The 23,421-nt window shown below is 42.6% G+C and overlaps 1 protein-coding gene across 1 annotated transcript in view; it reads right to left on the bottom strand.

The window, feature by feature from the left end:
- Positions 1-23,421, bottom strand: part of LOC138491215 (scavenger receptor cysteine-rich type 1 protein M130-like) — a 1,027,000-nt gene that overhangs the window by 207,845 nt on the left and 795,734 nt on the right. The window contains exon 5 of the mRNA XM_069617602.1: positions 21,937-22,079. Within this exon, the coding sequence (XP_069473703.1) occupies positions 21,937-22,079 (143 nt within the window). The remainder of the gene's footprint in view (positions 1-21,936; positions 22,080-23,421) is intronic.

Below are 23,421 nucleotides of genomic sequence, written 5' to 3' on the forward strand. Positions count from 1 at the left end.
AAAGTCCTGTAGAGGGGCAAGGGAAAGCCAAGAGAACCTCAGAGGACATTAGTAATAGCAAGAGGGTGTAAACGACTGTTAGCTGAACATGCACAAAGATTAAAGGCGGTAAAAAGATAAACCTCACCTTGACAGTTGTGATTAAAGTCTGTCTGTAGTGTTCTGGAGACCAGACACCCCTTGAAGCGTATTCAAAGGGTTACCTTCTAGAGTACAATCTGAAGACACTGAAAACAGTCAACAGGTCTTCGGGAGCATCATTGATAGAGACGTAAAGGTCCTCGTGGACACGTCCCAGAGTCATCCAGGACTGGTCTACCGAGCCAAACCACAATCATATTCTGTAATCAGTCTGTAACACATTGCTGATTGGTCAACACCCGATCCAGCCAAGTGTCCCGTCTTTCCAGCTCATGACCTTAACCTTGCCTTCCACAAAATAAGAAGAACATCATTATTGCGGTCATCTTATTCACGCTTGAAAAGCCAAGAAAATAGAAAATCCTTTGAGACTGTATACCATAATGAAATAAGACAAAACTGTAAACCGTTTTGTGAAACAGTCCGCAGACCAGTTCTACTGGAGTATGGTGCTCGAGAGTTGGGAGGGACTCTGGGGAAAAGCTTCATCACCCCGGTGGGGGCGTATCAGAAATTGTGCAAAACCGAGCGATTGTGAAACCCTTGATAAGGGAGCTAGACACCTTAAAAACTGTGAAAGACATTGGAGAACTGGGTTATGGAGAACCCAGAACTTTTACTTTGAACAAACTGCATTTGGTTGCATTACATCCAGTCGAAGGGAGTCTTTCTCCTGGATTACGAACAGTAGCTGGACGTTATGGTGTCTTGTTGTAGTGACGGGGATAGAGTAGGAGCCTTTGTGACTGGGATGGTGCCTTTTTTGTTTTGAATCACACAGACTTTCCGATGAGCACCCAAGATGTTTCTAGTTTAGGTATGGAAACCCTCCTAGAGGTAGGGATTGATAGGCTTGGTTTATATAAAAGTCTATAGCAAACACTACAGAACCACTTGATCAGTCTCTTCATTCCTCGTCGGCACACTGGCTAAAACTGCACAGTACCACTATTGCTTTCCATGTACCTGCCGTACAATATGCTGACCAGTGTTTTTCCGCAGGACCACCAAGACCAGGATTCCTTGCGGCAGAGGCCTGATCAGACAGCCTACCACAGAGAGAGGCAACAGCAAAAAGAAAGCAAATGGAACATTGCAAAACACAGACCAGCAATAAAGATGCTTCTTCAACCACAAATACTGAAATTCACTTCCTTTGCAGTGGACTAAATGACTTCTTTATGGTTTCTCTTCTCTGTAACATGGCCCATTGGGGAGAGTAAGGCACGGATTGGCACGGGGAACTAGCTGAGGCAAAGGACCAATGGAATAGCAAGGGGAGGATAAGTAAAGGCAGAGCGGGCAAAGCAGTGTTGGTTGCTCGGGTGAGGTCAAGGGAGGAAAAGGTAGTCTGAGACACCAGGCTTTGGAAGGCCCAGTGCAACAGACTGTGGAGGATATTTACAGAATGTGTGAGCAAGGTAAGATATTGGTTGGTGATAGAAATTAGTATGTCGGTGTGAGAATATGTAGTATAAGATCAAGTATAAGAGTAGGGGATATATTTGAGTGAGTCAACTAGAACGAGTGAAAGAAGGGTGACTGTGAGAGAAGGAGGGGGTGCACTGTAGAATGGAAGCCTTTGTAGTGGGGAAGAGTAGTGGGAGGACCAAGTAGTGGGAGTTGAGAGTTGTGGAAATAGAGAGTTGTGGGAGTGGAGAGAAGTGGGAGGAGAAAGTAGTGGAGAGTAATGTGTAGAGAGTAATGGGAGGGGAGAATAGTAGGAGTGGAGAGTATCAGAGTAATGTGAGTGACTTTTTAGAGCACTTGGCACAAATCGGCAGTAGATGATAGAGAGAGGAACATCAGAGGCATAAGAAGAGAAAGAGTGATAGGAACAGGAGAGTGGGAGGAACTGAGCAGAGGAAATTAAGAGGACAAACATCAGGGCAAGCAATACGAGAATGTGAGATCATTGTTCTTGGAGATCCAGGAGTAAGAGCGATAAGGAGATTGGCTTTAGGCCCTCATCACTAGTACGCAAATCATATGCAGTAGGGGTTACCAATATCCAGTGACCACCTTGGGATTCAGGAAAGTCTTCGCTATACAGGAGGGAGACCAGGTGAGCACAAAAGAGCCTTTAAATTGACGTATTCAACTTTCTAATGTGAATATCATGAAAACACTACATGGATTTGATTTTACCATGCACAATTGCAATTACACTTGTGTACTCCTTCTGTAATGAGGACCCATATATTAATTTAGCAATAACATCCGATCCGGCAGGCCGGATTTGGTGGTAATGGCCCAGGACCAAAGGTACTCTTCCCGATGGGCTCTAGCACTGTTACCACCCGATCCAGCAGGGCGGATCAGCTGTTATTGTCATTAGCACCCGGGGTTGCCAATCCGGAAACACTGTGTGCTGAAAGCAATTTCTTTGTCCTGTTTATTCATACAAAATACTTACGCAAGATGGACGCCACGGAGCTGGAAGATGGGGTTCCAAGCAGAGCCCCTATTCCATTTCCATGGTGGCTAGCAGGGACACAGAGGTGCAACAGTGGGGCGCCGTCGCAACTGAAGGAATCAGGTAAGCGGTGCTAGGGGTGGGAGCGACGGGAAAACAGAGAGGCAGCGAGGATAGGGGGAGCAGCCGTCAGGTTGCTAGGAATGTGGGATGGGATTGCGGGATTCAGTCCACAATCTGAGCAACCCAATATGTTGCTTCCCTTGTCCCGGGCGCTACTATAGAATGATAGTCAATATAAAGACTTTGGAAGGATGAAGGCACTTTAAAGTGCCAGTCAGGAACCAAACCGTTGATTTTCAGATTAAATATAGATCACATCAGCAAATGGTTAAGTCACTAAACTATGTGACCAAAATCCTGTGGAAGCATGTTATTTCCCTTGCTTGCTGGTACAGCTATCTTTCATCTTCGTGTGTATATTAGCACAATATCGTTTAGCTCTGGTCAGGGGTCGAAGCGTACGAAAAGACGTAGTGGGACTATGTTCCCTGCTGGCCTGCACCCACTCCCCACAAACCCCATAACCACACTCCTCCCACACACAATAGACCCCCCCCCGCCCCAAACACTTGCACCAGCCGTTTAAGGGAATGTTCAGTGCAGTGCGCTGAAAGTGCAAGTTTCAACTTCTTCCTACACTTATATTTTAAAAAGAAACCATTCCAGAACGGTTTATTTTTCAAATAAAAGTATAGGAGCTATAAAAGGTCATTTTAAAAAGTAGAGGAGCACCGCTCCCCACTGCTCCCGCTCACTTCGACCACTGGCTTTGGTGCAGGCAAATGTTTCTAAGTGTGAGGGCGTGGAAGGACTTTCACAAGGATCTCAACAGATTGCAAAATGATAATGCCAAGTGGGCGGGATCCATACTACATTATCCAAAGTGATTGACGCCTTCAAGGACAAGGAAACACATTAGCAAAGCCAATCGGTCTGCCTTTGCACATGCAGAGGGTGCTATTTTGTGTAAAGTTCCCACAGGAACATACAATAGTTTTACCCTCTACATTTGCAAAGCCAGAACCATTGGCTTTGCCTATGCCTATTCATTTTGATTCAATAGAGCAATGTTCAAGAGTGTTAAAGCCATTGACAAACCCCCATATTAAATAGTTTCACGTCTAGAAGTTCTGTGCTGAATTTGGGAAGCCATTTTTTATCAGAGGGAACATCTATTTCTAACATATTGGGAATCATTTTGAAACAGTAAACCAAGGATTAATAAGTGTCCTTCTAGCTTTACTGCTCTGGGAACTTTTCAATGCTTTAAAAGCAGAGAAGGGGCACAAAGCGGAACTAACATTGTCACCATACTTTTGTCTTCAAAGTGCGCGTTGTTTTACATCTGCAGGAGATTGGTATGCAGTCTTAAAGGGAAGGGATTCCCATGGAATCTAGTCCAATCTAGCACCTACTAACAGGAGGTGGATTCCACATGAACCCACTGTAAATGCCGTCTGTAAAGCGTAATTTGTAGGCGGAATTCACAATTTTTACAAAATGGGATGCAACACTGAAGACTACAGACAAGTATGACTGTTTTCACTTTAAAACCCTGTTTTGTAAAAGTTTAACATGTAATGCAGTGGACCCAACAGTAAACACGTGCTAAGGTTGCTACTCCCCTGCATGTAACCTGCATTGCATGTAGAATGACTCCCATTGTTGTGTAAAGCTTCCATCATAAGCCATAAGAAAATATTTACGTTTCTGAGTGTGGCTTCCTCCTGCTGTGACGTTATGGCACAGGATTGCAAAATGCTTAATTAACTGCAGTGACATTGGGACAAGGGCTTAAAGGATTTTCTCTGCTAGGCATTTTGGTTTCACTTTTAGGGGCGCAGTTTGCCACCCATGCACTGTTTATCCACGGTGGTTGCAAAAGGGTGGAAAAGCGACTTTTTGGGGGCTTACAGAATACACAACTATAGATGGGTAGCTTTCCACCATGGGGTGTATTTCACCTCGGAATTCTGAGTCACGTGAGCAATGTATGCTTTGTTCTCCTTGTCCATCAGATGTGACTATGAAGTCCACCATGGAATATAGCCCATATTTTGAGAACTATAATCCAATATGCTTGTATTGGCATGCCCTTAAGAACTGATACAATGAAGGAACAGGTCATATGTCGGGGTCAAAACGCCTTGAGCTATGGCAGATAATACACATAGGACCAGACTTTAGATTATTGTACAACTTCACAACTGTTGGGATTACAGACATTTCGTTAACCCTTGGTGCCTCATACTACAAAGGTCTGCAGGTAAAAAAAAACATACATTTACATGCGTATAAGAATACAGATTGCAAGAAGACTATTCTTTTCGTGAACCATGTAATAATTAGATTCCTGGAGCTCTTGTAGAACGTTACGTGTAGGGGGCTAGAGCTCAGAGGCGTTGCTAGGAGGGCTAAGGGGGCTATAGCCCCTGATCTTTTTGTTGTAGCCCCGGACAGAATCTCAGGAGCTACAGCCAAAACACTAGCTAGCCCCCAGTCCCAGCAGTTTCGACATCAGCTTAGCCCCGGGTCTTTTCCAGACCTAGCAACTCCCCTGCTAGAGCTTGCGCCTCCCACTCCCCAACCACAAGCGCCAGGGACTGTTTCATAGACTAGAAATCAAATACTAAACAAAACAATTGTACAAATTATTAAAAAAGTGCGTAAGCCAAGAGTATTATTGTAGTTCTAGTGTTCGTCAGTATGAGGAAAGTAACCTGAGCCTCAACATGTGACCTTACAAAACTCCTGAGTTTCACAACTGTTCTAAGACTAGAAGATATTCCGCAGCTCAGCAGGGGCAGGTGCTGCCTGCAGCGCCCTATGCTACCAGGCCGACTACCCATGCCTAGGTATGGCCTTGAAGCCTGTGTATTTTCCTTTGTAGTTGACATGGTGGCAATTGATATATTGGAGAGATATGGACATAGTTTTTGCTGGGTGCTATTTTGGTCACGCGACGGTCAGCTAAATTGCCAATAGGTGACTTTCTCTTTAATACCATCCATTTCGGTATGCCACATTTGCAGTGCCTGCTGCTGGACTTTGGGTGTGAGGGAGCCCACCCTCATACCCACCACTCAATAAGAGGTGGAGAGCGATGTAAGGAACACTACATTTTGCACTGTACAAAAATGGAGCCCATATCATTTGCTCAATTGTTTTCCTGTACACTGAATAAGAAATAAAGCAAACACTCTATTCGGGAGGACAGCTCAGGGGCAACGCGCCCGCCTTGGCTCTGGGTACGCGCTTAGAAACCTCTGGGTATTAAGCGAGTTTTAAATAACCAATTGAATAAAATAGCTCGTTTCTCTATTTACCAATTTATACACTCTTGTTTGCTTTCCTCCATATTTTCTTGTTTCGGCGAGCGGTTAGGACAGTGTGCGTTCTTTGTTTCATGCACACTCCACAAGTTTACATACAGTAAACGTCTACATGCAAACATCATTCCATGCTTATGTCAAATAAAAGCCTGAAGCTAAACGTTTTGCTAAAGCCTCTGCGACTGGGATATCTGAAAGATTCCTTCCATTGCTGACCGCAAAAGCCTCCATGCTATGCGAATATGCCAAGCAATGTTTGCTGTGACGTCATGGTAACCGTACACGCAGCAGTGTTTTACATGAATGTGCGCAGCACTGCGTTAACATGTAAAGCGTTACTATGAACGCAAGGAAACCTTTTTTTGAGCATTGAAACGATGCAGTGTTTTTTTCGGCTGGCGCGGCAAAGATACGCTGGCCACATACAATGTCATAATATCAAGCTTATTTTGCGTGCATTTTTTAGATTTAGGCGAAGTGGTTAACGCATTGTATAATATTCTGCCCTCAACCTATATTTCTTTTCAAATTCTTTAAAGCCGCTGGGCAATAGCCTGACTGCTCAACCTGCACCCAAAAGGTCTAAGGATGTCAAGGACAAGCAAGTACCTGAGACACGTTTGTCTTCAGAATCCTGCAGACCGAGGACCGGTAGATTCCCAGCAGGACCAAAGCTCAGTGTTTTGTCCAAATTACTCACAAAAAGATCACGTGTGTCGAAATGTGGACATACCTAGAAGGTGGACTTTCAATTCAGCTCATTGTCATCAAAGGCCACCTGCTGTGAATCTCTACTCATTAAGACGTGTGTATGGGCATCAAGGCTAGAAAGCCATGAGCCACACCATGTTCCCAAACTCATTTAGGAGGTTGAGTATCGGCGCACCAATGCCTTTGTACTACAGGTTCTCCCATATGAGTGCAGTGATCAAGGCTGGTCATGGGTCTGTTGGTGCCCCACTCACCACACCGTTTACCTTCAAGTGACAGTCTCAGGAGTGCTCATGACAGATACGCACAGCATCCAGTCGCCCCCTATTCTCTTTGTATTGTGGCCTTGCTGTTTACACCTCAGTCTATTACTACACTTTGCCCCAGGCTTACATCACTGCAGAAATACTGGCAGTGACTAGACTGGCACAGGGAATACCACCATTGTGTGTGGAGGATACACATCTGGCATATTAATAGAGATTTGGGGTCAAGTATTTTTACTATGTCTTTTAGGATTGTGCTAGGTTTGGCAACACTAGTTGGGACACACTGCTGTACCATTACATTTATTTAGAAGTATTTATGCTCAATCCAAAAAGCTATGTTCACTTGATAGCACATTTCAGATGCTGAGTTCATGTCGCAAAATGCACCGTCGGGTCACCATAGCTACTTTTGTCACCCATACCCAGTCTTTTTTCTTATTGTTTCCTTTGAAAGAAAGAAACAACTTAATTAACAGTGCTGCAATTTTAAACCAGACGCTATCAGGTGAAGGGCCTGCTTTATTCAGCTGAAGGGGCCAGCAGTTTCGAATAATAGTTTTCTTATATGATATGATATATTTTATTTATAGCGCGCCTATAGACATGTGTTTCAAGCCACCCTGTACTCCCTGTGCCCTGGCCTGGTTGTCCTGCCTCTCTACTTTCAGCCGCAGCATGAGCAGCTGCCTATCTCAGCTCACCGTGGCTAGCGGCAGCATGGTGTTGGAAACAGTGTTTGGGGTAGGGTGTGCCTAATGTATCACTCTGGGCGGATTTGGATCACCTGTGGCTTCATTTGTGCCCCCTGTGTTCATTTATCTCCAACTGGAAGCTGGAGGTGACTGTGCCGTGTTTCAGAGGCCAAGTTGCTCCCACCTATGTCCAATATAGTTTTTGGCGACATATTTGCTCCCTTCTCTAATATCTGATGGTTACTTTGAATAGAGAAAGGTAAATATATGCTCCCCCCAACACAGAATCAAAGAAAGCCTCCTACTGGCTCCGGTGTCAGATAACATGTCTTTCCCCGTTATCAAAGCAACCTCATGTGTGATTCCCACCTCTAATTGGCCATTGGGAACACTGAGGTAGGCTTTTCCATAAGTGATGGTAAGGGAACCCCCCCCCCCAAATATTCTGGCGAGTGCAGGCTGCATAATTGGTCCCGTACTCCAATAGATTTACAGATTTTACTAACCCTGGGAAAGACTCAAGGTTCAACAGCTTAAGTATGTGGAGCTAGGCTTCGGTCTGGAATGAAAGGTGATTTTTCTGAGGTCTCCCTCAGTTATGTTTGTATACAAAATGTCCAGACTCCAATCAAAATGTACCTTTCAACAGAACTACACTAAAGCATGACATCTAAATATTAATTCATCAGCCCCAGCAAATCAAAATAAAATCTTCAAAACACGTTTGAGGCAAAACAGTTGAAACCAGAATATCCGGCAGAGCCCGATTGCAAAACTATATGTTTTTATTTCATACAAAAAACACGCTATTAAAAAATCCAGAACCTGGAAATACTTGATTTTAAAACACCAGGGGATACAGAAGCTTACATCTTTGTGCCCGCATTTAAAATTCTAGAGTTCATCACAGAAAAATCAACAGCAGCTCAATGTAGTCAACAATGTTTTTTGTCAAGATAAATTTGACATTGATATAAAATAGGCTGTCGTTGACACTTTGTGTTGCGCTCCACATCAAGCGTGTTCATGTATGCCACTTCTTGATGGGGAACCTTCATCAGGACGAAGCAATTTGTCATAGTCAATGTTCTCCCATGAGTTTGTACAAAATTACATCTTCTAGTGGTGATCGCATGTTGATATATTTATTAACGTGATCAGTCCCTCAGTGATATCGGTCTTGATAACTAAAGCTCATACGACGTGTGGTAATCATTCCCACATATTGTAGACATGTAGTAGAAGATGTATCTTTTGGTTTACAATTTCCTTTGTGCCTCTCCTTAGTGGCTACTGGATGAGTGAACCAGACAACTCCGAAACGGTGTGTAATCTTCTGTGGCTTTTCAGTCTTGCTCCCCCAGTTCCTGATATGTTCTCTGTCTATCGATCATAGGTCAGACAGAGGTGCATGAATGGCTGGAAAGTATAGCATGTATGCAAAGGTGTTTTGGACGTTAATTCCAGGGTAATCTTTAAGGTTCTCTGGGTATCATTAGATATACAGTGGTGTGGCTAAAAAACTGCGGTAATGTGGATGTAATTCTCTTACTGCTGTATTGCTGCTCTTCCGTAGTACGTGTGTGGTCGTGAAGTGGAAGATTTACCTTGTATGGGTGTTGAAGGAGTGCAACAAGGAGATGGCATGTTTTGGGATTACATTTTTTATTAAAAAGTGCAAAACCTAAATATCCCTGCCTCTTTGAGGCGTTTGCCCACCTCATCCTAGGAAAATAAGGAAATGTCAGAATGTCCGGTGAAACGAGATCCATCCTTGTCCAACACCCTGGTTCTAGCCCTTACACTTGAGCCTAAGACGTTCTAAATAACAATGTTCTTCAACCAGGAGAATGCCTCCCTTTGCCTGGTAAACCCTGAAAATTCAAAGCAAAAGAAAAGGTCTCTCACAAGGAGAATGCCTTATTTCCCCTGGTGTCTCTTCCCTTATCAAAGAGCTGTCTCAGTAACTCTTCTAGCTTTCTTCACTAGGCCCCAATAGCTTCTGTGTTCCAGCCCTCTCTCCAGATGTATGCTTGGTAAAGGATATCATTCCCTATGAACAGTTCCCTTGAGATTATGGTGAATGGTCTTTTGGTTACCAATGCAAAGAGACGATATCCCTCTGATGTGTTCGTTATGCTCTTGGTTGGAGTTTTGATAAGTGACTTTAGGATTTCCGCTGTGATGAGGAAACACTTCTTTGTGGTGTTTTGTCTTCCAACTTTGGTCAGTGGTCTTATGCCTGCCTTTATAGTGAGGGAACCTCCCTCAGTTGTACTTTTTAGCATCTGTTGGGTTAGTGAGCCTATGACTGCCACTGTTGTGAGGAAGCTCTCCTCAGAAGCTTGAGTCGATACTGCTAGGGTCCCTGACCAGTCTCTGGTGATCAGTGGGCTTATTGCTGCCATTGCGACATGAAAGATCTCCTTGGATGCTTGATTTGTTATTGCTAGGGTCCCAGGCACATCTCTGGGGGTCAGTGGGCTTTGGGCTACCACTGCGATGAGGATACTCTCCTCCTCGGATGCACACTACCCTCTTCCCAATATTTAGGTTGTTACTACTGGGGCAGGGGAGAGCCGCTCGAGCTTGCCTCCCTTCCACCCAGTGTCCCACCAGGTCTCTCATACCTCCCATTTCCTTCTTTGGGACTTTGGTACACCACTGAGGTTTCCTGGGACTGGGGTCAATCTCTCCGCCACTACGGACTTATCACCACTGCTTCCTCAGTACATTGCCGGCTACATGATGTGCTGTGCTGCTCGGTTCTCTTTTCCTGCTTTGAGTTTGTGGCCACTCCAGCTGGATCCACTGAGAACTACCTCAGTGATTTGCCTGCATCCTCCTCTTGCCTATTCCTCTGGTCTGCTGACAGGATTGGAAACTCCTACTTTGGATGGTTTCCACACCTGTTGCCTCTCTCGGCTGGGCTTGACAAGTTCTTTAGTACATTGTCTCTTCATATACATTATTGCTAGACCCTCCCTGCCAGATTGTGAAAGTCCTTCATTTCTTTTGACACCTTGATCTTTATGACTCCTCTGGGCCACCTTGTACAAGTACTAGCCCAGTCAGTAACCCTCATGTCGTCTGTGCTCTTCTTCATACCAGTGCTTTCTGTCTTAGATTTATCCCAGGTAGTACAGTCATTCATTGGTCTACTTCAAGGAAATGGTTTGGAATGGAGGCGGGCTAGGGAGCATTGGCATGTGATGGTGCTCAACAGGCTGTACCCCTGGTGGTCGTCCTTATTCCCAGAGGGGAGTCCATCCCCATGAGGTCCTTCCAAATTAAACCACCCCTAGTGGGACTATTGGGTAGTGGCTGCACTTCCCTAGCCTCATGGGAAAGAGCTCCCACCTGGGGAGAAGCAACGGCACCTAGTGAATCGCCAGAACCTCCAGAAAAAAGCTGGAGGTGAAAATGCCATTTTACAGACAAAAATCAGCATAAATCGGTGTAATTACCACAGCAGAATTACCACTGGCAGAAATTCCACTAAAATCCTTCTGGATGCCAGAAATGGGGACTTCCACCACCCTTCCAGCAGTGCAGCACTTGTAATCCTGCAGTTAAATCAGTGGGACCAATTGGCGGTAACAGTAATCGAGTTTGGTGGTAATTCGTCAAATTGACTGCTGAATTACTGCAAAACCTGTTATGAGGCCCTTCCTGTTTCATCTGCACAATGTTTTACCACTGACATTATAACCATAACATTTTTACGGATTTATTAATGTAAACTATGAGGGAATGTCCCCACCCTCTTCCCAATTCGTAGTGCCTCCCCCAAAGTTACCCCCTACATCTTGCAACAAATATTTGGTAAAACATGTACAGTACAAATACAATCTGCAGTGAGTTTTGCACAATAAAAAGACAGTATAAGAATGTGTATAGCTGCTGGTGCACCTTCTCCCTGCACTGCACATGTTGCTAAAGGGGCACCAAGTGTCTGTGTTTTAGTATGTCCATGTCTTGGGTTTCTGTAGCACAAATCTAGCTGTGAAGAAATAGAGTACTGTACAACAAGGGGTTATTGTAATACGGTACCCTAATATGGATTGTAGCAGAAGGATAGACTATCAAGGGTACACTTGGAAAGACAATTAGGGGGGTGATACAGAGGGGCTACAGGTCCGGCTGGTAAAGATAGACCAATTATTGATTTGCTGGTTGATCCACAGCTATGGGTATCCAGTCATTTTTTCAAAAACATAGTTTCGAGTGACAAAAGTTTCGAAAAAAATGCTTCGAAAAAATGCATTTTCTTGTAAGTAAAGGTTTTTTTTTTTTTACTAAAATCGGTATTAAGGGGTAAAAAAAATGGTGGGTTGGCGGGGGACCCCCCCTATTAAAAAACATAAAAAAACATATGCATGTTTTCGATGCATTTTAATATGAAACTTTGCCATTCGAAACTATGGCATTCGAAAATATCAATATAAACCACAGCTATGCAATGGTTGTGATGGGGCCCCTAGCGGACCCTTGCGTATAGAAACAAGGCACAATCACCACACACAAATTGATACGCCAGACACGAGGTTCAATCCCAAAATCTAGGGTTTATTGCAAAGCAAATAGTCTCAGTCGGCCGACTGGGTCTCACGTCCCGCAACGTGTGTCACCCAGACCTCGTGGGACGCAAGAGAGCGAGCATTCTACAACAGTTACATATATGCAGAAGGCTCATCTTAATCAGTAATGACACATTCAAAACCGCCCACAATGTATCTTTCTTTGCAATGATTTTGATGATTGACAATTATGATGAATATGACACCCTTCAGACATCTATTCAGCAACCGTTTGCAATTTTCGGAGGTGCAGACACCATTCTTTGTTTTAGGGAACATAATGCCCTTGTTCTTTCAAGCAAGCTGCATGCAGGGGAGGGACACGTTCCAGAACTCACTATCTTCTAGTTTCTATTTGTGTGCTAGGGGTCAACTCGATCTACAGAGGCTCAGAGAAGGGGGGCTGTAAAAGGGAGCAAAGGAGAGCATAATTCAAGCCATTAATTGTTCATTTCTCCCATTTCTGCTGCACCAGCAAGACTAGCTGGCACCTGCGTAGTGATTAAATGCCTTGTTGCTTACTTCCAAGGACTTGTGAGGGAGGCGACCGTGGCATTGCTGTCTGGGTTGTCTGGGCTGTGTTTCAACATGTAACTTGTGGCCTTGCTCTATGCATGAGCAAGAACGAAATAGAATTCACTTAGAGCAAAGCAGTTTGAACAGAAACGCAAGAAAGCGAAAGTTACTCAAAATGGCGAATTCTATTCCTACAAAATGGACGCTCTTTGGTTATGCTCATGAGTCTATAACAATAATACTGAACATATGATGTGGTTGGTTTTCGGCCAACAAAATATATCGCCTATACTATGGGTGAGTAATTTCTAGACTCACAGTTGAATCTGTATTCCTCTGAGTTGTAGCCAATATTGCCTTCCCAACTGCTCTGTTGAGTAATAAGAGCCCAAAGGTCGGAAGTACTTTAGCAGCTATTCAATCAGGTAGACCATCTTTTAGTTCGATATAATGAAGACATAATATCAACAACAAAAAAAATAGAATGTATTGTGCATGGAAGAGAGGGAGGGTTCACTGCTTACAAACAATGTGTTACCATTTGGTATGCCAAAATACTAAAAAGCTAATTGGTTAGCATGTTACTTTATAGGATTGAAGTTGAGTATTTTTCATCATATTTCTCCTGGACTGCTCTAATGCAGCTAACCTTTGATGGTTTGCTTTACTTGGCCTCTTTCTTACAATTATTCTGTTTGTGGGTGCACTTGCTGGTATTCCCGCTACCAGATAGCGGTGGACTGTTATAACGCCACCTGCTCTAAAATAAACAACTTTTTGCTTTGGCCAGTTTGTATGGAAAACAATGTTACATAAGGAAGCATGTGTCCTATTGGTTTTATAAACATTTTTTTTAAAGTACCATCAAGGCATTAAACTGTGTTATAAACGTATTCACTGTTCATGTCTTGAAACTGGTATACTGAATTCTGTCAATAAAACAAACAAAAAAAAACATAAAATGTGACAAACAAGTGTGTAAACGCACTTTCCTCATAAGGCCATCACCAGTCATTGTTCGTTTAGGTTTATAGTCAATATTAACAACAGCCTAAGTCTCCAACTGCTTGGTTGATAAAACAAAGTACACACTCAATCTCAAAATTAAATGGAATTATTTGTTTTGAGGACTCGAGGGCTTGCCCTTAGATGGATACATTATTGTCCTTTATCAAATTCCATTCAGACGTACTGTCCCTGCCAATTCTTCACTCGTTTGTGTTAAAACTCCCTTTTCTGCACAAGTCCATTCATTATGTCTATTACCCGCTGCTCCACACTGGGACCTTTCAGGGTTTTCCATGCCATGGCTATTATCTGTTTGCAAAAACCATTACCAAGTCAAAGAATCTATTAAGTGGTTAGCTAGTCTTTATCCTGATGTCTACTCCCAGTATGCATGCTTATCTTAAATGTTGTGACTGACCCTTTGCGTTTCCAAACCATGTATTCTTTTGTTATCACCCTTTATAATTTTATTGGGTATGTCAAAGAGCCTTTTAGGGATGTTAAATGGGCGATTCATAAATTAGTACAGCACTTTGGGCAGTACCACCATTTTAGGCAATGCAACTCTGGCCATCAATGATAAAGGAAGCATGTTACAAAATGTAGTCAATTTTTCCAATTCTGGTCGGCAGTAATTATGATCAACTGGTAATAATTATGTTCTCATGGTAATCACAATATACCCATGAGTCTTAATATGTAAATGAAGCTGTAGACCACTTTACAAGACGTTTTGGCAAGGTCATGTCTTCCACTTTGGCCATTGCTGGCAGTGGGAATATAATATTAATTTCTACCAGCGAATGTGTATTCTGGATAATTTACCAAAGATCTGAAGACTAGAACCAACATTAGTTTTGGTGCATCCAGAGATATTAGGTTTCTTTTACCTTTCACCATTAATCCCACCTCATGAACATCGTGCCTCAGGAGACACGCTAATGGTTCAATCAATTAGGGAAATAACAGTGTCGAGAGATGGCATCCTTGACTTCTTCTGGATTCAAAATCCCTCTCTTCCAGTATTACTCATCCTGTCCTCACCCTAGCCACTGTGGCGGTATACAACAGTCAGATCCATCATAATAGTCTATCACCATTATTGTATTTAACCAAGTAGTCAAATGGGCAGATCCAGCCAAGTCAATGAAATTCTTTAATATTGTCTATAGATGGAAATGAATAGTTTTCAGCAGTCGTTCATTTCAGCAAATATGATGTGACCATCATATATTTGCAACATATGTCTCTCCAGTAGAACCTTCTCCTTGTCCAGGTGTACTAATTGGGATATAATTGTGTGAAGTCAGTTTGGTGTAATGCCACTAAGCATTTTTTAAATCATAATTAAGTACTGAAATTGGTCCAAATTCGCCTCAGTTTAACCATCTTTCCAGGGTTATGGTATTGCCACTATGATTGCTTCTCTAATGATCACTGGCAGTTTTCCCCTTTAATACAAATCCATATAGCTCTTAGAAGTTTGTCCACCAGTGCAACCCCATATGTTTTAAAGTATTCTACCAGAAGCCCATCAGTTATCAGAGTCTTTGAGTTTGGAAGTTTCAATATTGCCACTGATATCTCAGTGGCAATCCAACCGTAGTGGTTGCTCCACAATGAGTTTCAGTTGAGTTATCTACATCGGGTTGTCTTAAATGTTTTGGAGTGACTGCAAAGCACATCCAATGTAACATTTCTCATTAAAATGTCATAAGTGCTGCTAATTTGTATTTGTGTATAGACCATATCATTGGTTTTGTTCTGTATTTCTATAGTAGTATTGTGTGTCTGATCATGATTTATCAAGCACATCAACATCCTTCTTGCTATATCCCCATGTTTATGAAGTTGCAGAATGTATGTAGCATGATCATATCTATCCCGTTTGTCCATGAGTGTAAGCATCCTCTCCTCAAGTTTGTCAGCTCAGTTTTCATTTCCCATTGCACCACCATCCACCCCCTCGATCTCGGATATTTTTAATCCTGTTTCAACCAAGTTTATTCTCAACACATTGTGAATTCCATGTGTAGAGGACATACATGTACCATACACTATCACTTTAGATGGGTCCCAAAACACTCATCCTTTATACTGTGTCCATTTGTTTCAATATAAAGTCTTATCTTATCAACAAAGTCAGTATGATATTCAACATCATATTGTGCTTCTGGTCTGAGTGATCAAGTTAGTATGGGGACAATATTTTTTCAGTCTGCACTGCCATCAATGCTGCATGGTCACAAAGGATTCCAACAAGTTTTTTATCACATAAATGTAGTGCATGTTCTGAGGTCCTGTGAACAAATAATCTATGTGAGTGAATACCTTATGTGGTTGCGAGTAATATAAATATCATCTACTGTGAGGATTACAATTTCTTCACTCATAGGAAGATCTAATTTTTCAGAAATCACATTCAGTGATCTAGTCACTTGGATTTTTGCATGGTCCTGGGGTGCAATCTTTGCAGGTCTGGATTTTTCATGCAATTAAACTAACCCCATAACCAAATGGCATCTCTTTATGGGATTCCAAGAGTCAAAACCATAGGGAAGGAGTCAATGTTTGGCGCATAAGTGTTAACCAAGAATACAGAAGGCCCTTTCCATCTTCCCACTTTTCCACCCTTCCTTATCACAGTGTGTTTTGTCAATTACAATTGGGCTGTCCCTTCAGATCCAAGTTGCTGCTTCTCTAGAGTTTGATGAGAAACCCATTCTGTAGCCTGTACCTCACTATAATTTAATCAATTTGCTCTGGCTGTCTCTATCAAGATTATTTCCTGAAAGAGCACTAGTGCAATTCGATTTTTCCTCAGAAATTCTCTTGCCATGAATCACGTAATGTAGTCCCCAAACACATGAACATTCCATTTCATAACTAGGGCTGGGGGAAATTGTTAAGTTCTGTTCCGCCAGCCGCAGATGCGGAATTCGTCCGATTTCATTCCACTTCATCCCCATCTGCTGGTCTGCCACCCCCATGCATCGCAAAGGGTGTTGCAATGTTTCTTGTGGAGCCACATGAAATGAAAAGTGCTGTGCAAAGTTTCTCATGCCGTCATGCAAACCGCACACAAATTCAAAAGAGCAGCACAAAGTTTCACGTGCCATCTGGGTTGTTGACCGTTAGTCTAACACGCAGCCTACTACTATAATCTGATTAGGACGAATTGAGATCCGGGTGGAGTTTGTTTTTCAAAATCAGCAATATTTGTACATCTGCTGCAGCTCTCACCTTAAAAGGCACTCTTCCAAATTCTGAAATTTTATATGCTCGCCATACTATTGATTGTCCTGAGATGGCTGATGTCGTTATTAATTTTTGTGGCCTGAATTTTGTGGCCTCAATTGAACACATAAGTGGTATAGACCGGTGTTTTTGGTGTTTCTGGTGCTAAACACATTGGCCTTTTGACAGATTGATACTTTCTTTAGTTTCCAAATGGATAAAAGACAAACCACACTAGATAACCATCTCATAACTTTAGTTTGGTCTATACATGGACCCCACGGTGACTATTAAAACATTTCTCTTTTTATGGTCGCCATTGTGTTTTGTTCACTGCTGCTGGATGCAATTTTAATTTGATTGTGAATTGAACACTCAGAATCTTGGCCCCTGGATATTGGTCTGATTCTTGATACACATCCTTTCTAGATGAGATTATTCTCTAAATGGAAAGACTAATCCATGGATGAATGTGGCAATCTGCTTACACATGAATTCAGTATCCAGACGTTGACTACTACAAACAAAGGTAATGACAAATGCATCGACTTTTGTTTGATACAGATTGACACTGTTTTTATAGAAATTATTGTATACCTAAATTTGGGTACATATACTTGTCTCTCAACAGATCTTCTGTATAACACAGACTGGTTATGTTACCAGAATATGAGATTCTGTATGGTTTTTGGAAGTGATCTAACTGGAAATCCTCCTGATGAAAGTTCTACACCTATGGACAAAAACTGAAACATGTCGAGGCATTTTCCCAAGACTACTTGAAGACTTGGGTGTTTTTCTGAAACAATTTCTATACACTAAATACAGGTTACCCTTAGTGGTTGTATTGAGTATACACAGGGGTATCCAAATCTGATCCACCTTGGTATTCAGAAAACTGCGATTATTATTGATTTAGTAGGTCCTTTTGTGTCATTTGTTTTTCTATTAATTTTCTGTAAATGTTTAAGTGGTGAGTTTTAACATGTTTTATGATCCATTGAATACAATGTATTTTTGATACGTTATGGGGGATGAGAAGAACTGTTTGTTGAACTGACTGTGTTCCTTTTGTATATGTATGTGTCAAAACTGAACTGCAGAATGTTTCTCATGTCGCTGCATGAAACTAGCACCGATCGCAAAAGCCATGTACAAAATATCTAGTATATCTGCTTGAAACTAGCATGAAAAACCACACAGTTTCTCGTGGCACTGCGTGAAACTAGAATGGTTCAAAAGTTTCTCGTGTCACTGCATGAAACTAGCACTGAAAGGGAAAAAAAAAAAAGAATGCTGCAATGTTTCTCTTCTCGCTACACGAAAACAACATCGAAACAAATGACCATGCTCTGCACAAAACGGGATGGTATTTCAGTGGGGGCAAAACCGTAATGCTGATTTTGTGGAACGGACAGAATCCAGTGCAAATTCTGCACTTTACATTGATTACAACTTCACCCACCCCTAGTCAAGACATGACATTAATGGGTGATGATATTTTCTGTCAGCAACAACTATATTGTGTTTTATAACCGTCAGAGTGGTTAAAACATCAGAGTATCATGGAATGAGACATAACCTCTAATAATCTTCCTTCTCTGGTTCTCCCAAACAGTAATATTCAAGAAAACTGTTTAAGCAATAAGCCCTGAGCCGCGGTTGCATTACCAAGTCAGCTGATGCCCTGCAGTCCCGCGGTGAGGGGCTTATTGCTTTTAGTACCCCGGCCCGCAAGACAGGGGTACTAATAGCATTTTTTTTGTTCCAAAATGCAGTGGCATTTCCGAATAGAAAAAAAAATGGCAAAGAAAATGGCCACCGCGAAAGGGAAAACAGAGTCTGTTTTCCCTTTCCATGGCAGCCATCGGGAGCGGACGCACTGGGTACAGAAGTTTCTCCAGAAAAATGACAAAAAAGAAGGTAAGTGGGGTTGTGAGGGCAGTGAGGGTATTGTTTGCAGGGGAGGGGGGAGGAAGAAGGAAAATACTTACCTGAACCGCCGGCGGGGGAAGATGGCAGCCTCCAGCTGTGTGGAGGCTCGGAGTGGGGATTGCCCCGTTTTGAGCCTCCTCATTGGCTGAGGGGCTGCCACACCCCCTGCTGGGAACAAAGGAAAGGAATCCCGGCCGAGAGATTCCCAGTCGGTCAAAGCCCTGGCAACGGCCAATCAGAATGTTTGTTACATTCTGATTGACCCTCGCCGGGTACTAGTAACATTAACAACATGGTTTGCTCAACAGCATAAAGCCGTCTATGCTCCACATCTCTTGCACATTTGGGGTAGCGCATGCATGACTTAGACGGATCCTTCAGCCGAAGAAGACTTCACAAGGTGCACTGAGGGTCAAGTGTTACACTCGTTTGTAGCGGGAAGGGACACAGTCCAATCTATTGATGAGTCACGTGTGTACGGTATGAAAGAAAATACTATTTTCCATTGTTCCTTCAGTGTACTATAAATAAACAGATATTATTCTTCGTATTAGTGTAGAAGAGGTCAGCCTACATTATTATTACTTCTACATTTTGTAAAAGTATTAACAATGATTCTCTGTATGCAATTCTAATAAGTGTTCTTCACAACATGATTCCCATTTTCACGATGTTAAAAGGTTATACGTGGGTTCCTGCGGTTTTGAGTAATCTTCTCCAGCTTGGGCTGTGTCATGTTTACCAAACTCCAATGACATATTTTCATTCTTTCTACAGATGGTTCCACGGGGTTCCAAACCTGTTGGTGGTGTGATCCATGCCGACAACTCTTGTGCCTCCAGCCAAGATTTTACTTCCTTAGAAGTGTCAAAGAAAAGTACCTTGACATTACAAATAATCTTGAGCTTAGAAGGAAACATCAATACATACCTGATTTGTATTTGCAGAAGTGTTATCGGTTTAAAGGATATCCTCAATTTTGGATGCAAACTGCATAATCAGGAAGTTTCACAAAGTTAGAGTTCCCACCTTTGATACGACCCCCATGTCTAGAGAAGAAAAATGCCCCTTCGCTATCTTTATAATTTAGTATTTTTGCTCTGGGTACCTGGCGAGGGCCTTCTAGTCCAAGCTCTATGTACCTTCTCTGGCGTAAAGCCTAAGAAATTTCCCCCATTCAATTTTTATTGTACTAGCATATTTTTAATGCAATATGTTAGATCTATGCCTTTTTGGTTCTCTGGTAGGCCCACCATCCAGATGTTTTTAGTGATGGGAACAACCCCCCCTGTCTTCCACTCTGTCTAGAAGAAATCAGCGAAAAATATTCAGAGCAGCCACCACCAAGTCGGACACATTTTCTAACTGTGGTTTCCATTTTTTGCAATCTTGTTTTATGGTTGCCCAACTCTGTGTGAGAGCTGCCTAAAGTCTTGTCTAAGTAGGAAAATATCAATCTTAACCTCCACACTCATTGACACAAGGGAATTTCTTAGTGTTGCTTTCTCACACAGTCTCACATCACTGGTGATGTCTGACTATCCGATTTGATTGTGTTCAGGCATTTTTATGTCTGGGTTGCCCATTTTCCATGTATTTGTGTATTTTCAATTGTGTAGATTTTATAAACGATTTTCTGTCTGACATTAGATCATTTTTTGAAGAGGTGGCACTTACACCTTTCCCCTGTAGCTCTTCACTAATAATTCAGTAGCCTGTTTCACATGTCATTGTTTGCTTAACACCCTCCAGCTATAGTTTCAGGCTGGGTCATAATCTTAATCCATGCAGCCAATCAGTGCACACATCAGCAAATGTTGTTCAGAGTGCATGCAAATCACAATTTTATTCAGAGTGCCCGTACAGCCTCTGCTCAAGCCACCAATGGGCTTTGCTGGGACTAAAATAATCCATGTGGAGGCTGGGGAAGACTCACAATTTTCTTCTCATTACTGGTACAGCTGTCACCCTAGACACCATCACCTCCACGTTTACTGGTGCTCCCCGAATCACTTTGACAAACCCTTGTGGTCATCTCCTGCTCTTATTTCAATGTGATCAAGTCAGCGGCAGAGTTATCCTCTGTGAGTTATTCCAGGGAGAACATTAGACCGCGATCCCTTCTGCCTACATACCTGTGGTGTGGCCTCCTTCCAACAGTTCCAGGCAATGATGGAGCCCTCACTTTTCTCTGAAGAGCCTAGAGGTTCTGCCTTCACATTTCCACCAGTTAATGGGACTTGCTAAATTGCTAAGTTGCACTTGTCACAGCACTCCCTTCACAACTCGGCCCCTCAGCTTCATGCTACTGGGCTTCATTTGTAGACAGTGATACGTTTGTAGGGATTCATTGGGAGCTTAATTTACACACGTCTGCCAACAAAACACCCCAATGCCACTGCCAATCACTCGGCAAGCTGTTCGAATATTTTGTGGGTGCTACATTTTCTGCATCTTATTAGGATTATCGACAGGTTACAGGGAACTTTTGTAAAACAACTCTACATGGTTGTGCATTAAACCCCTCCCTCCCCCCAGTGAATCAATTGTTATTTTGCTTTTCGATTCAAGGACCCCAGCTGTTGAACACACTCTCTGCCAGCATCCACAATGCCCCAATCTCCTGGACGTTCATAAATAAAAGAAGCTCCTTCTGTCCTAACCAGGAGACATGAGCCCAATAGCAATTACCTTGATGTTATAAAGTAATTTGCGCTTCCATCATGTCGGATACTTGGTTGGTTCATTAAAAAGGCAATCCAAGGTGCCCGACGAAGTGGCACCAATCTGCCCCTGTCACTTCACCTTTGGAGAGCTGGGTTTGTACACAGACATGCAATTAGAGCAAAACAAGCCTAATAACAGATACCACTACCTCCAGTCAATGATTTAGTGTCTAAGATCCTCTTTTTTCTGCACACCAGGGGTTGGGATTTTGCAAAAGATCCAGTGGGAATTGAAACTGTAAAACAGGCTGTTAGATTATAGGGTTAAATAAAAGGCATTCATAAACTATATGTTTTCTTATTCACATGCCTGTTTGCAGAGAACGTGGGCTTTCTTTGGTTGCAGAGCAGAAGAGCATAGAAGTCCCCATCTCGCTTCTTGAAGTAGCTCCACATGTCCATCACACTTGGAACGTCCGCCCACGAGGCGAACAGACTCATTCAGATTGAGATCTAGGGAAAAGCATCATAAAATGAGGTTATAAAGGCTGCTTACAATAATGAACACCGCGGTGCAAACATTCACAGCCGAAGAGAACACTTGTGGCGCGTTCGGCTTCAGATATGAGCGCCTTGCTGCATAATACATGTCACGTGGGCTTCAGAAGACTGTAGCACAGATGAGATGTTTTCAGGGACAAAAACTCCTAAAATCCAGGGTAAGTGGTAGAGGAAGTGACATTGCACAGCCCAGGACATTACGAGAAGAGTTTTCAGTGGCATTTTACAGTGATGAACTCACAAGAGGTCACTTCACATATGTACAAAAGATAACACCCTGAATCATGCTCAAATGTGATAACCTAATTGTTACTAAAGCTGATCAAATATATATATTATTCACATTTAGAACACGGATTAGTTATTAGCCATGTTTTAACTGTGGAGCAGTCACGTGCCAAGGAAACCACAGAAAATTTTAAAAGGCCTACACACAATCCACAAAGTACGGCTTGGCAGCAAATTCCACGCTCATTCGGTCAAACACGGCTCAAACATATTTGATCTCCTCTCCAAGGACCCTACAGGTCTAATTTTCATCACAGAAAATTGGCTATAATGATAAATCGACAATTATTCAGGAAAACATGCCAGGCTATGAGATGTATGCACTAAATATGTCAATAAGAAAGGAGAAGGGATAGCACTGTTCCAAACAGATTCCTTCAACGTCTCAACACCGACAGTCAGCAACATCCCGAACTGTGAATAACATGCCCTAAACTTCTCAGTTTCGAACACCTCTTCACTAATGTCCTTCTCGTCTACAGATCACTCTTCTACAGCCTGACATTCACCAACAAAACTTCAAATGTGGTCACCAACCACTGCATGGCCAAAGGATAATGGACACAAGGGTGGACTGCAGAGTACCCCAGGAACTCTTCTTCTATCAGGATGGCCTGGCAGGGGATAGTCGCAACAGCATTGACATAACCTGGCACCAACAGGGCATCAGATACAAAGAGCCTCCCCCCAAAATATCTCCTGAAGATGACATTCACTTCAGTGCCACCCCAGCATCTCCAGAAGATGGACCAATTAACACAAGGTACCAAGAGAGAACCTCTGTAAAGGTCAGCCAAAGTACCAATATCATAGCCCCTTTATCTGGGCAAGAACCTCTGAATTTAGGATACCACAAACCCACATCTTGGGAGCACTTCAAAATGTGTGTGCATGTGTGTCTATGCATATTTTAAGGAACACATGGTGGCACCAGTAAACACAGAAACAAGTGATCAGAATACAAGGGTGTATGATCAAGCTTTGACCATGAAATGAAAACCAAGGC

This window comes from Ambystoma mexicanum, chromosome 10 (genome assembly GCF_040938575.1).
Source record: "Ambystoma mexicanum isolate Mex_15411 chromosome 10, UKY_AmexF1_1, whole genome shotgun sequence".
Classification (NCBI taxonomy): Eukaryota; Metazoa; Chordata; class Amphibia; order Caudata; family Ambystomatidae; genus Ambystoma; species Ambystoma mexicanum.